Raw genomic sequence first — 16399 nt, forward strand, 5'->3', positions numbered from 1 at the left:
TCCTACCCCCTACTACCACTACTGCACCTATCCTACCCCCTACCACTGCTGCACCCATCCTACCCCCTGCTACCACTACTGCACCTATCCTTACCCCTGCTACCATTACTGCACCTATCCTACCCCCTGCTACCACTACTGCACCTATCCTACCCCCTGCTACTAATACTGCACCTATCCTACCCCCTGCTACCACTACTGCACCTATCCTACCCCCTGCTACCACTACTGCACCTATCTTACCCCCTGCTACCACTACTGCACCTATCTTACCCCCTGCTACCACTACTGCACCTATCTTACCCCCTGCTACCACTACTGCACCTATCCTACCCCCTGCTACCACTACTGCACCTATCCTACCCCCTGCTACCACTAATGCACCTATCTTACCCCCTGCTACCACTACTGCACCTATCTTACCCCCTGCTACCACTACTGCACCTATCCTACCCCCTACTACCACTACTGCACCCATCCTGCTACCACCACTACTGCACCTATCTTACCCCCTGCTACCACTACTGCACCTATCCTACCCCCTACTACCACTACTGCACCCATCCTACCCCCTGCTACCACTACTGCACCTATCCTACCCCCTGCTACCACTACTGCACCTATCCTACCCCCTGCTACCACTACTGCACCTATCCTGCCCCCTACTACCACTACTGCACCTATCCTACCCCCTACCACTACTGCACCTATCCTTCCCCCTGCTACCACTACTGCACCTATCCTACCCCCTACCACTACTGCACCTGTCCTACCCCCTGCTACCACTACTGCACCTGTCCTACCCCCTGCTACCACTACTGCACCTATCCTACCCCCTGCTACCACTACTGCACCTATCCTACCCCCTGCTACCACTAATGCACCTATCTTACCCCCTGCTACCACTACTGCACCTATCTTACCCCCTGCTACCACTACTGCACCTATCCTACCCCCTACTACCACTACTGCACCCATCCTGCTACCACCACTACTGCACCTATCTTACCCCCTGCTACCACTACTGCACCTATCCTACCCCCTACTACCACTACTGCACCCATCCTGCTACCACCACTACTGCACCTATCTTACCCCCTGCTACCACCACTACTGCACCTATCTAACCCCCTGCTACCACTACTGCACCTATCCTACCCCCTACTACCACTACTGCACCCATCCTACCCCCTGCTACCACTACTGCACCTATCCTGCCCCCTGCTACCACTACTGCACCTATCCTTCCCCCTGCTACCACTACTGCACCCATCCTACCCCCTGCTACCACTACTGCACCTATCCTTCCCCCTGCTACCACTACTGCACCTATCCTACCCCCTGCTACCACTACTGCACCTATCTTACCCCCTGCTACCACTACTGCACCTATCTTACCCCCTGCTACCACTACTGCACCTATCCTACCCCCTGCTACCACTACTGCACCTATCCTACCCCCTGCTACCACTAATGCACCTATCTTACCCCCTGCTACCACTACTGCACCTATCTTACCCCCTGCTACCACTACTGCACCTATCCTACCCCCTACTACCACTACTGCACCCATCCTGCTACCACCACTACTGCACCTATCTTACCCCCTGCTACCACTACTGCACCTATCCTACCCCCTACTACCACTACTGCACCCATCCTACCCCCTGCTACCACTACTGCACCTATCCTACCCCCTGCTACCACTACTGCACCTATCCTACCCCCTGCTACCACTACTGCACCTATCCTGCCCCCTACTACCACTACTGCACCTATCCTACCCCCTACCACTACTGCACCTATCCTACCCCCTACCACTACTGCACCTATCCTACCCCCTGCTACCACTACTGCACCTATCCTACCCCCTGCTACCACTACTGCACCTATCCTACCCCCTGCTACCACTACTGCACCTATCCTGCCCCCTACTACCACTACTGCACCTATCCTACCCCCTACCACTACTGCACCTATCCTACCCCCTACCACTACTGCACCTATCCTTCCCCCTGCTACCACTACTGCACCTATCCTACCCCCTACCACTACTGCACCTGTCCTACCCCCTGCTACCACTACTGCACCTGTCCTACCCCCTGCTACCACTACTGCACCTATCCTACCCCCTGCTACCACTACTGCACCTATCCTACCCCCTGCTACCACTAATGCACCTATCTTACCCCCTGCTACCACTACTGCACCTATCTTACCCCCTGCTACCACTACTGCACCTATCCTACCCCCTACTACCACTACTGCACCCATCCTGCTACCACCACTACTGCACCTATCTTACCCCCTGCTACCACTACTGCACCTATCCTACCCCCTACTACCACTACTGCACCCATCCTGCTACCACCACTACTGCACCTATCTTACCCCCTGCTACCACCACTACTGCACCTATCTAACCCCCTGCTACCACTACTGCACCTATCCTACCCCCTACTACCACTACTGCACCCATCCTGCCCCCTCCTACCACTACTGCACCTATCTTACCCCCTGCTACCACTACTGCACCTATCCTACCCCCTGCTACCACTAATGCACCTATCTTACCCCCTGCTACCAGTACTGCACCTATCTTACCCCCTGCTACCACTACTGCACCTATCCTACCCCCTACTACCACTACTGCACCCATCCTGCTACCACCACTACTGCACCTATCTTACCCCCTGCTACCACTACTGCACCTATCCTACCCCCTACTACCACTACTGCACCCATCCTGCTACCACCACTACTGCACCTATCTTACCCCCTGCTACCACTACTGCACCTATCCTACCCCCTGCTACCACTACTGCACCTATCCTGCCCCCTACCACTAATGCACCTATCCTACCCCCTGCTACCACTACTGCACCTATCTTACCCCCTACCACTACTGCACCTATCCTACCCCCTGCTACCACTACTGCACCCATCCTACCCCCTGCTACCACTAATGCACCTATCCTTCCCCCTGCTACCACTACTGCACCTATCCTACCCCCTGCTACCACTACTGCACCTATCCTTCCCCCTGCTATCACTACTGCACCCATCCTACCCCCTGCTACCACTACTGCACCTATCTTACCCCCTGCTACCACTACTGCACCTATCCTTCCCCCTGCTACCACTACTGCACCTATCCTACCCCCTGCTACCACTACTGCACCCATCCTACCCCCTGCTACCACTACTGCACCTATCTTACCCCCTGCTACCACTACTGCACCTATCCTACCCCCTGCTACCACTACTGCACCCATCCTACCCCCTGCTACCACTACTGCACCTATCCTTCCCCCTGCTACCACTACTGCACCTATCCTACCCCCTGCTACCACTACTGCACCCATCCTACCCCCTGCTACCACTACTGCACCTATCCTACCCCCTGCTACCACTACTGCACCTATCTTACCCCCTGCTACCACTACTGCACCTATCTTACCCCCTGCTACCACTACTGCACCTATCTTACCCCCTGCTACCACTACTGCACCTATCCTACCCCCTACTACCACTACTGCACCCATCCTGCTACCACCACTACTGCACCTATCTTACCCCCTGCTACCACTACTGCACCTATCCTACCCCCTGCTACCACTACTGCACCTATCCTGCCCCCTGCTACCACTACTGCACCCATCCTACCCCCTGCTACCACTAATGCACCTATCCTTCCCCCTGCTACCACTACTGCACCTATCCTGCCCCCTGCTACCACTACTGCACCTATCCTTCCCCCTGCTACCACTACTGCACCTATCCTACCCCCTGCTACCACTACTGCACCTATCTTACCCCCTGCTACCACTACTGCACCTATCTTACCCCCTGCTACCACTACTGCACCTATCCTTCCCCCTGCTACCACTACTGCACCTATCCTACCCCCTGCTACCACTACTGCACCTATCTTACCCCCTGCTACCACTACTGCACCTATCTTACCCCCTGCTACCACTACTGCACCTATCCTACCCCCTACTACCACTACTGCACCTATCCTACCCCCTGCTACCACTACTGCACCTATCTTACCCCCTGCTACCACTACTGCACCTATCCTACCCCCTGCTACCACTACTGCACCTATCCTACCCCCTGCTACCACTACTGCACCTATCCTACCCCCTACTACCACTACTGCACCTATCCTTCCCCCTGCTACCACTACTGCACCCATCCTGCTACCACTACTGCACCTATCTTACCCCCTGCTACCACTACTGCACCTATCCTACCCCCTACTACCACTACTGCACCTATCCTACCCCCTGCTACCACTACTGCACCTATCTTACCCCCTGCTACCACTACTGCACCTATCCTACCCCCTACCACTACTGCACCTATCCTACCCCCTGCTACCACTACTGCACCTATCCTACCCCCTACCACTACTGCACCTATCTTACCCCCTGCTACTACTGCACCCATCCTGCTACCACCACTACTGCACCTATCTTACCCCCTGCTACCACTACTGCACCTATCCTTCCCCCTGCTACCACTACTGCACCTATCCTACCCCCTGCTACCACTACTGCACCTATCTTACCCCCTGCTACCACTACTGCACCTATCCTACCCCCTGCTACCACTACTGCACCTATCCTACCCCCTGCTACCACTACTGCACCTATCTTACCCCCTGCTACCACTACTGCACCTATCCTACCCCCTACTACCACTACTGCACCTATCCTTCCCCCTGCTACCACTACTGCACCTATCTTACCCCCTGCTACCACTACTGCACCTATCCTGCCCCCTGCTACCACTACTGCACCTATCCTTCCCCCTGCTACCACTACTGCACCCATCCTACCCCCTGCTACCACTACTGCACCTATCCTTCCCCCTGCTACCACTACTGCACCTATCCTACCCCCTGCTACCACTACTGCACCTATCTTACCCCCTGCTACCACTACTGCACCTATCTTACCCCCTGCTACCACTACTGCACCTATCCTACCCCCTACTACCACTACTGCACCTATCCTACCCCCTGCTACCACTACTGCACCTATCTTACCCCCTGCTACCACTACTGCACCTATCTTACCCCCTGCTACCACTACTGCACCTATCCTTCCCCCTGCTACCACTACTGCACCTATCCTGCCCCCTGCTACCACTACTGCACCTATCCTACCCCCTGCTACCACTACTGCACCTATCCTACCCCCTACTACCACTACTGCACCTATCCTTCCCCCTGCTACCACTACTGCACCCATCCTGCTACCACCACTACTGCACCTATCTTACCCCCTGCTACCACTACTGCACCTATCCTACCCCCTACTACCACTACTGCACCTATCCTACCCCCTGCTACCACTACTGCACCTATCTTACCCCCTGCTACCACTACTGCACCTATCCTACCCCCTACCACTACTGCACCTATCCTACCCCCTGCTACCACTACTGCACCTATCCTACCCCCTACCACTACTGCACCTATCTTACCCCCTGCTACTACTGCACCCATCCTGCTACCACCACTACTGCACCTATCTTACCCCCTGCTACCACTACTGCACCTATCCTTCCCCCTGCTACCACTACTGCACCTATCCTACCCCCTGCTACCACTACTGCACCTATCTTACCCCCTGCTACCACTACTGCACCTATCTTACCCCCTGCTACCACTACTGCACCTATCCTACCCCCTACTACCACTACTGCACCTATCCTTCCCCCTGCTACCACTACTGCACCTATCCTACCCCCTGCTACCACTACTGCACCCATCCTACCCCCTGCTACTACTGCACCTATCTTACCCCCTGCTACCACTACTGCACCTATCTTACCCCCTGCTACCACTACTGCACCTATCCTACCCCCTGCTACCACTACTGCACCTATCCTACCCCCTGCTACCACTACTGCACCTATCCTACCCCCTGCTACCACTACTGCACCTATCCTACCCCCTGCTACCACTACTGCACCTATCCTACCCCCTACTACCACTACTGTACCTATCCTACCCCCTGCTACCACTACTGCACCTGTCCTACCCCCTGCTACCACTACTGCACCTATCCTACCCCCTACCACTAATGCACCTATCCTTCCCCCTGCTACCACTACTGCACCTATCCTACCCCCTGCTACCACTACTGCACCTATCCTACCCCCTGCTACCGCTACTGCACCTATACTACCCCCTGCTACCACTACTGCACCTATCTTACCCCCTGCTACCACTACTGCACCTATCCTACCCCCTGGTACCACTACAGCACCTATCCTACCCCCTGCTACCACTACTGTACCTATCCTACGCCCTGCTACCACTACTGCACCTGTCCTACCCCCTGCTACCACTACTGCACCTATCCTACCCCCTACCACTAATGCACCTATCCTTCCCCCTGCTACCACTACTGCACCTATCCTTCCCCCTGCTACCACTACTGCACCTATCCTACCCCCTGCTACCACTACTGCACCCATCCTGCTACCACTACTGCACCTATCCTACCCCCTGCTACCACTACTGCACCCATCCTACCCCCTGCTACCACTACTGCACCTATCCTACCCCCTGCTACCACTACTGCACCTATCCTACCCCCTGCTACCACTACTGCACCCATCCTACCCCCTGCTACCACTACTGCACCTATCCTACCCCCTGCTACCACTACTGCACCCATCCTACCCCCTGCTACCACTACTGCACCTATCCTACCCCCTGCTACCACTACTGCACCCATCCTACCCCCTGCTACCACTACTGCACCCATCCTACCCCCTGCTACCACTACTGCACCTATCCTACCCCCTGCTACCACTACTGCACCTATCTTAACCCCTGCTACCACTACTGCACCTATCCTACCCCCTGGTACCACTACTGCACCTATCCTACCCCCTGGCACCACTACTGCACCTATCCTACCCCCTGCTACCACTACTGCACCTATCTTACCCCCTACCACTACTGCACCTATCCTACCCCCTGCTACCACTACTGCACCTATCCTACCCCCTGCTACCACTACTGCACCTATCCTACCCCCTGCTACCACTACTGCACCTATCTTACCCCCTGCTACCACTACTGCACCTATCTTACCCCCTGCTACCACTACTGCACCTATCCTACCCCCTGCTACCACTACTGCACCTATCCTACCCCCTGCTACCACTACTGCACCTATCCTACCCCCTGCTACTACTACTGCACCCATCCTGCTACCAGTACTGCACCTATCCTACCCCCTGCTACCACTACTGCACCTATCCTACCCCCTGCTACCACTACTGCACCTATCCTTCCCCCTACCACTACTGCACCTATCCTTCCCCCTGCTACCACTACTGCACCTATCCTACCCCCTGCTACCACTACTGCACCTATCCTACCCCCTACTACCACTACTGCACCCATCCTGCTACCACTACTGCACCTATCTTACCCCCTGCTACCACTACTGCACCTATCCTACCCCCTGCTACCACTACTGCACCTATCCTACCCCCTGCTACCACTACTGCACCTATCCTACCCCCTGCTACTACTGCACCCATCCTGCTACCACCACTACTGCACCTATCTTACCCCCTGCTACCACTACTGCCCCTATCCTACCCCCTGCTACCACTACTGCACCTATCTTACCCCCTGCTACCACTACTGCACCTATCTTACCCCCTGCTACCACTACTGCACCTATCTTACCCCCTGCTACCACTACTGCACCTATCTTACCCCCTGCTACCACTACTGCACCTATCTTACCCCCTGCTACCACTACTGCACCTATCCTACCCCCTACTACCACTACTGCACCTATCCTACCCCCTGCTACCACTACTGCACCTATCTTACCCCCTGCTACCACTACTGCACCTATCTTACCCCCTGCTACCACTACTGCACCTATCCTTCCCCCTGCTACCACTACTGCACCTATCCTACCCCCTGCTACCACTACTGCACCTATCTTACCCCCTGCTACCACTACTGCACCTATCTTACCCCCTGCTACCACTACTGCACCTATCCTACCCCCTACTACCACTACTGCACCTATCTTACCCCCTGCTACCACTACTGCACCTATCCTACCCCCTGCTACCACTACTGCACCTATCTTACCCCCTGCTACCACTACTGCACCTATCCTACCCCCTACTACCACTACTGCACCTATCCTACCCCCTGCTACCACTACTGCACCTATCTTACCCCCTGCTACCACTACTGCACCTATCCTACCCCCTGCTACCACTACTGCACCTATCCTACCCCCTGCTACCACTACTGCACCTATCCTACCCCCTGCTACCACTACTGCACCTATCCTACCCCCTGCTACCACTACTGCACCCATCCTACCCCCTGCTACTACTGCACCCATCCTGCTACCACCACTACTGCACCTATCCTACCCCCTGCTACCACTACTGCACCTATCTTACCCCCTGCTACCACTACTGCACCTATCCTTCCCCCTGCTACCACTACTGCACCCATCCTGCTACCACCACTACTGCACCTATCTTACCCCCTGCTACCACTACTGCACCTATCCTACCCCCTACTACCACTACTGCACCTATCCTACCCCCTGCTACCACTACTGCACCTATCTTACCCCCTGCTACCACTACTGCACCTATCCTGCCCCCTGCTACCACTACTGCACCTATCCTACCCCCTGCTACCACTACTGCACCCATCCTACCCCCTGCTACCACTACTGCACCTATCCTACCCCATACCACTACTGCACCTATCCTACCCCCTGCTACCACTACTGCACCCATCCTACCCCCTGCTACCACTACTGCACCTATCTTACCCCCTGCTACCACTACTGCACCTATCCTACCCCCTGCTACCACTACTGCACCTATCCTACCCCCTGCTACTACTGCACCCATCCTGCTACCACCACTACTGCACCTATCTTACCCCCTGCTACCACTACTGCACCTATCCTTCCCCCTGCTACCACTACTGCACCTATCTTACCCCCTGCTACCACTACTGCACCTATCTTACCCCCTGCTACCACTACTGCACCTATCCTACCCCGTACTACCACTACTGCACCTATCCTTCCCCCTGCTACCACTACTGCACCTATCTTACCCCCTGCTACCACTACTGCACCTATCCTACCCCCTGCTACCACTACTGCACCTATCCTACCCCCTGCTACCACTACTGCACCTATCCTACCCCCTGCTACCACTACTGCACCTATCCTACCCCCTACTACCACTACTGTACCTATCCTACCCCCTGCTACCACTACTGCACCTGTCCTACCCCCTGCTACCACTACTGCACCTATCCTACCCCCTACCACTAATGCACCTATCCTTCCCCCTGCTACCACTACTGCACCTATCCTACCCCCTGCTACCACTACTGCACCTATCCTACCCCCTGCTACCACTACTGCACCTATCTTACCCCCTGCTACCACTACTGCACCTATCCTACCCCCTGGTACCACTACAGCACCTATCCTACCCCCTGCTACCACTACTGTACCTATCCTACCCCCTGCTACCACTACTGCACCTGTCCTACCCCCTGCTACCACTACTGCACCTATCCTACCCCCTACCACTAATGCACCTATCCTTCCCCCTGCTACCACTACTGCACCTATCCTTCCCCCTGCTACCACTACTGCACCTATCCTACCCCCTGCTACCACTACTGCACCCATCCTGCTACCACTACTGCACCTATCCTACCCCCTGCTACCACTACTGCACCCATCCTACCCCCTGCTACCACTACTGCACCTATCCTACCCCCTGCTACCACTACTGCACCTATCCTACCCCCTGCTACCACTACTGCACCCATCCTGCTACCACTACTGCACCTATCCTACCCCCTGCTACCACTACTGCACCCATCCTACCCCCTGCTACCACTACTGCACCTATCCTACCCCCTGCTACCACTACTGCACCCATCCTACCCCCTGCTACCACTACTGCACCTATCCTACCCCCTGCTACCACTACTGCACCCATCCTACCCCCTGCTACCACTACTGCACCCATCCTACCCCCTGCTACCACTACTGCACCTATCCTACCCCCTGCTACCACTACTGCACCTATCCTACCCCCTGGTACCACTACTGCACCTATCCTACCCCCTGGCACCACTACTGCACCTATCCTACCCCCTGCTACCACTACTGCACCAATCTTACCCCCTGCTACCACTACTGCACCTATCCTACCCCCTGCTACCACTACTGCACCTATCCTACCCCCTGCTACCACTACTGCACCTATCTTACCCCCTGCTACCACTACTGCACCTATCCTACCCCCTGGTACCACTACTGCACCTGTCCTTCCCCTGGTACCACTACTGCACCCATGCTGCTACCACTACTGCACCTATCTTACCCCCTACCACTACTGCACCTATCCTACCCCCTGCTACCACTACTGCACCTATCCTACCCCCTGCTACCACTACTACACCTATCTTACCCCCTGCTACCACTACTGCACCTATCTTACCCCCTGCTACCACTACTGCACCTATCCTACCCCCTGCTACCACTACTGCACCTATCCTACCCCCTACCACTACTGCACCTATCCTACCTCCTACCACTACTGCACCTATCCTACCCCCTGCTACCACTACTGCACCTATCCTACCCCCTGCTACCACTACTGCACCTATCCTACCCCCTGCTACTACTACTGCACCCATCCTGCTACCAGTACTGCACCTATCCTACCACCTTCCACCTCTACTGCACCCATTCTACCCCACATACCCACACAGTGCCCATTATAAACACCCCCATACCCACATAGTGCTCTGTATTCACACCCCCATAGTGACCATCATCTGCACACCCCTATACCACACAGTGCCTATTATACACCCCCCACAGCTCTCAGAACACTCTATACCCACACAGTACTCATTATACACACTTACAATGCTCATAGCACCCTCTATACCCACACACCTGCACAGTGGCCATCATACGCACAACCCATACCCACACAGTGCTCATTATACACCCTAGTATATGGGTACTCAATACCCACAGTGCCCAGGATACATCCCACCATACACAGTGACCAGCATACATAAAATCCCATATCCACACACAGTGCTCAGCATAGACACAATTGCCACACCCACACAATGCTCAGCATACACACAAACAATCCCCAAACCAAAGCAGTGCCCAGCTTACGCACCAACCCCATACTCAAACAGTGCCCAGCATACTCACCAACCCCATACTCAAACAGTGCCCAGCATACTCACCAACCCCATACTCATACAGTGCCCAGCATACTCACCCACCCCATACTCAGACTGTGCCCAGCATACTCACCAACCCCATACTCAGACTGTGCCCAGCATACTCACCAACCCCATACTCAGACAGTGCCCAGCATACTCACCAACCCCATACTCAGACTGTGCCCAGCATACTCACCAACCCCATACTCAGACAGTGCCCAGCATACTCACCAACCCCATACTCAGACAGTGCCCAGCATACTCACCAACCCCATACTCAGACAGTGCCCAGCATACTCACCAACCCCATACTCAGACAGTGCCCAGCATACTCACCAACCCCATACTCATACAGTGCCCAGCATACTCACCAACCCCATACTCAGACAGTGCCCAGCATACTCACCAACCCCATACTCAGACAGTGCCCAGCATACTCACCAACCCCATACTCAAACAGTGCCCAGCATACTCACCAACCCCATACTCAGACAGTGCCCAGCATACTCACCAACCCCATACTCAGACTGTGCCCAGCATACTCACCAACCCCATACTCATACAGTGCCCAGCATACTCACCCACCCCATACTCGCACAGTGCCCAGCATACTCACCAACCCCATACTCGCACAGTGCCCAGCATACTCACCAACCCCATACTCACACAGTGCCCAGCATACTCACCAACCCCATACTCACACAGTGCCCAGCATACTCACCAACCCCATACTCACACAGTGCCCAGCATACTCACCAACCCCATACTCAGACTGTGCCCAGCATACTCACCAACCCCATACTCAAACAGTGCCCAGCATACGCACCAACCCCATACTCAGACAGTGCCCCGCATACTCACCAACCCCATACTCAGACAGTGCCCAGCATACTCACCAACCCCATACTCAGACAGTGCCCAGCATACGCACCAACCCCATACTCAGACAGTGCCCAGCATACTCACCAACCCCATACTCAGACAGTGCCCAGCATACGCACCAACCCCATACTCAGACAGTGCCCCGCATACTCACCAACCCCATACTCAGACAGTGCCCCGCATACTCACCAACCCCATACTCAGACAGTGCCCAGCATACGCACACACCTCGTGTTATAGCGGTAGGGCTTCAAGAAGGACACGGAGAAGCTGATCTTAAAAGCTGACGGGGAGCAGGAAGCACCGAATCCTGGGTACTGATGCCTCCCTACCCCTAACACTGCCTACAGTACTACCTGCACCTAACCCCCTACTTGCCTCCCAATACTGCCATAACTGCTATCAACCATGTTGGGTGGTCTAATGCTATGTGGAGAGGCATAAGGGGAGCTCAAAAGCATACACTGCTATGGGACCCAGAAACTGTGAAGTAGGACCCCAATTTTTTAAAGTGAGGGGTCCCCGGGACCCACAATTTTTCCTGCTCGGCGCGATCACTGTATGCAGCTCCAGGGCAGGAACATTTACCCAAATGGCGCCCTGGGGCTGGGGGAGGGGCTGCAGGTTAGGCCTTATCCCCCTGCTGACATCCCCACCGGGCACTGTGGACTGTTAAAAACTGGATTTTTATAGGAGAAAATCCCCCACCTGTGCCCTGTGTCCCGGTGATTAGTGGAGCGCCCGCCCCTAAAAGTGTCTACACCAGCGCGCGCAGCCTGCCTCCCACGGCCGCGCCGGATAGCGATTACAGCGGGCCGAAGAGACCCCTTACCTCCCCTTCTACCAGTGGCCACGCGATCCCGGAGGGCAGTGGCGAGTGTGTGACTGACCAGAAATACACCGGAGCCTCCGCTGTAGTTACCCGCCAACCAGGGCATGGGACTATACAGCGCCGCTGGTGGAGTGATGGAGCTGCAGCAGGGGATGTCTGACTGACATTCAACACTGCTGCATCCCCTGAGGTCTTCAAAGTTCTTCTTTCTTCAAATAAAAGCTTATAATCCGGACTGCTGGAGCAGCCCTACCTGTTAGCTGCCTGCACTGCAGGCACCAACTTACAAACTGAGTTCCTGTGCACGGAGGCGGGGTGATATAGGAGGCGGCACTGAGCATCTTGGGAAGAATGTCAAAGAGCTTTGAGCCTGTTGGTGCCTCGGATCAAGATCCTACTCTACACCCCAATGTTATTCCTTGTGGAGCCCAGTGTACCCCGCAGCAGAAAATAGAGGTATCATTTGTATCTTTGCTCTTGTGTGTCCTGTGTGATCTGTAGGACTTGGAGAAGGAACCAGGGTGCAGGTTTGGCACATACATAGACCTAGGACCTTCACATTTGGTGGCAAGCAGTGGGGATTGCACAACTACACCATCCCATTTACTGATATGGAAGATGGTCACCTATTAACCAGCTGGCAGGGGATCTATGAGGACTGTGTCCAAGAGGAGATAACCATGGATGGGGTATTATTGTCCTACTTCCTGACCACCAGTCGAGGGAGGCATCATGCCCCAGGCTGACCAGTATATTCAGCTGACAAGACAATTCTGAATTATTGTTCCCACTTAGCAATTTGGAGAGTGAGGAGCTGAAATCTGAGTGCTGGTCTGTACCTTGTGGATTAGAAAGGACACGTGTATCAGAGGCTGATAACCCAAGCTGCTTCCCTATTGTCAGCCCGGGATTTAGCAAGTATGCAATAAAGTGACTGTGCATAGAAATCTGGTGAGTGCTCCTTCACTCTTCTCTACATTTGGTCACCACTGTTTGGGGCTCCTTGGATGACACCCAGGTGGAAGCTTTTCATGGAGGATGTGAGCGCAGCTTTAAAACAGATATAAATAAATAAAGTTCAACGACACGGGACGTGCACATGCGTGTAGATGGTGACACTAAAACTACTGGATGATCATTGTGAATGTCTGAGGTATTGATACAATGCAAATTTGTTGAGATATTGTTTCTTTTTTAGTTGGAACCATGGGTCGTGCACGTGATGCGACTGGCAAAGGGGAGCCATTGGTTTTGGGCGAGACCATGGCCATGGCCCGGAGGAGGTGGCGGCATTTGTTTGTTGGTGATCCCTCGTAGACAGTGAGTAGTATCCATCTACAGTGGAAGAAGCATGGACACCAAGAATCTCAGCGGCGGAACAGTGGGCGAAAGTAGATCATGACAAATCGGGACAACAGGCATTTAGGGCGCCTAGCAACCAGCAATCATTCCAAACGCATCAGGAACTGCACCAACAGTACAATGCCGCACCCAGCCAAACAGTCCCACAGTCCCAGATCTGGTGAACTGGAGGGCCACGTGAGATGTGGTGGCACGTCAGACTGGTGCTCTGAAACCAATCCAAGCCTTTCGGCCACTGTTCCACCGCTGCGAGCATACCTAAAGTTTAACACTAATGTGATAGCTGTTTTTATGGTAATTATTTTGGGCAATAGAGTAGGACCTGCAGTATAGTGGGGTCCCTTGTCGGGGGCTGCAGGCTTAAATGCACTGAGCAATACATGAACTAAAACTCCACTGTTTATTATTGTTAGTTAAAATAGTGAGTGCAGGACACATTTATGTATGTAGTAAGGCTACTGGGAGACCTTAGATTGAGCAATATTGGATCTGTCCATTACATTCCCTAAAATCATAACCTCAGAACTGCACAGAGCAGGAACTATTATTCACAAGTAATTAGGAATGTGTTCATCATGAACAAGTCCACAATTACCGTCTGAAGGTTACACAATTATTTCAAGTCTACACAATTGATATTTGAGGATAAAGCCTTTAACAGAAAACACCCCTGAAGAAGTCACTATTGATGAAACACGTTGGTAACATGCAATTTGGATTTAGAGTGAATTGGAGTGGATAAGAACAAGCCCGCTCATGCAAGGGTGACAACAAGTGCAAAACGCTTGTCTTATGATTATACAGATATGTACTTGTGATAAGCTTTTAATCTGTTTACTTGAAGTTCTAGATTCAAATTTCATTTCATTTCTGAATCTTATACGAATTGTATTTGGTGAGCTCAGGTCTACTGCATAGTAGGAAATATTTCATACCTGCATCATCTAACAAAATGCATATAAATTAGGCACTCCACAAAAAACAATTCTAATTATATTATATACATACATATATACACATTTATATATAATCACTAATAATAAACTTCTGCTTGTTACTTTTAATAACATTATAGTGTTGTGTGTAATAACTCTCTACATGTGATATTTGTCATGGATAGCCTTGTGTTAGAAACACCCAACTGAGAACAGGGCTGATGGCGGAGGAGGGTGTAGGATAAGAGATTGCTGTAGTGACTGAGCAATGAGAATATGTGACTTCTGTAATAAGTGTTTATTACTCACCTGTGCTGATATCTGTAGGGATCTCCTCCTCCTTACACTGCTGATCACCCCTCACATACATCTCTTCTTCTCCCTCTATATCTTCTGCCTTTATATCAGTCACATACGTCTCTTCTTCTCCCTCTATATCTTCTGCCTTCATATCAGTCACATACGTCTCTTCTTCTCCATCTATATCTTCTGCCTTTATATCAGTCACATACGTCTCTTCTTCTCCCTCTATATCTTCTGCCTTTATATCAGTCACATACGTCTCTTCTTCTCCCTCTATATCTTCTGCCTTTATATCAGTCACATACGTCTCTTCTTCTCCCTCTATATCTTCTGCCTTTATATCAGTCACATACATCTCTTCTTCTACCTCTGTATCTTCTGCCATTATATCAGTCACATACGTCTCTTCTTCTCCCTCTATATCTTCTGCCTTTATATCAGTCACATACGTCTCTTCTTCTCCCTCTATATCTTCTGCCTTTATATCAGTCACATATATCTCTTCTTCTCGCTCTGTATCTTCTGCCTTTATATCAGTCACATACGTCTCTTCTTCTCCCTCTATATCTTCTGACTTTATATCAGACAGACGTTCTTCCTAAATAACCCAAAAAATAATACAATGGCATTTGCATAGTGTTAGATTAAACTGAGGTAAAACAGTATAATATCAGTGTATAAGACACACAGCTCCTCTACAGATCATATAGTGATAGTCACTTTGGTATATTGGGGATACCCTAAATCCCACCTACCTGATCCTCCTGTGGGATCCTGTGA

The 16399-nt window shown here is 52.9% G+C and overlaps 1 protein-coding gene across 1 annotated transcript in view; it reads right to left on the bottom strand.

Moving 5' to 3' along the window:
- LOC134984746 (zinc finger protein 260-like) overlaps nt 1-16116 on the bottom strand; it is a 42784-nt gene extending 26668 nt beyond the window's left edge. Inside the window, exon 1 of the mRNA XM_063950243.1 lies at nt 15626-16116. Within this exon, the coding sequence (XP_063806313.1) occupies nt 15626-16004 (379 nt within the window). The 5' untranslated portion in view covers nt 16005-16116. The remainder of the gene's footprint in view (nt 1-15625) is intronic.
- Nucleotides 16117-16399: the final 283 nt, after the last annotated feature.

This window comes from Pseudophryne corroboree (genome assembly GCF_028390025.1).
Source record: "Pseudophryne corroboree isolate aPseCor3 chromosome 3 unlocalized genomic scaffold, aPseCor3.hap2 SUPER_3_unloc_8, whole genome shotgun sequence".
Classification (NCBI taxonomy): Eukaryota; Metazoa; Chordata; class Amphibia; order Anura; family Myobatrachidae; genus Pseudophryne; species Pseudophryne corroboree.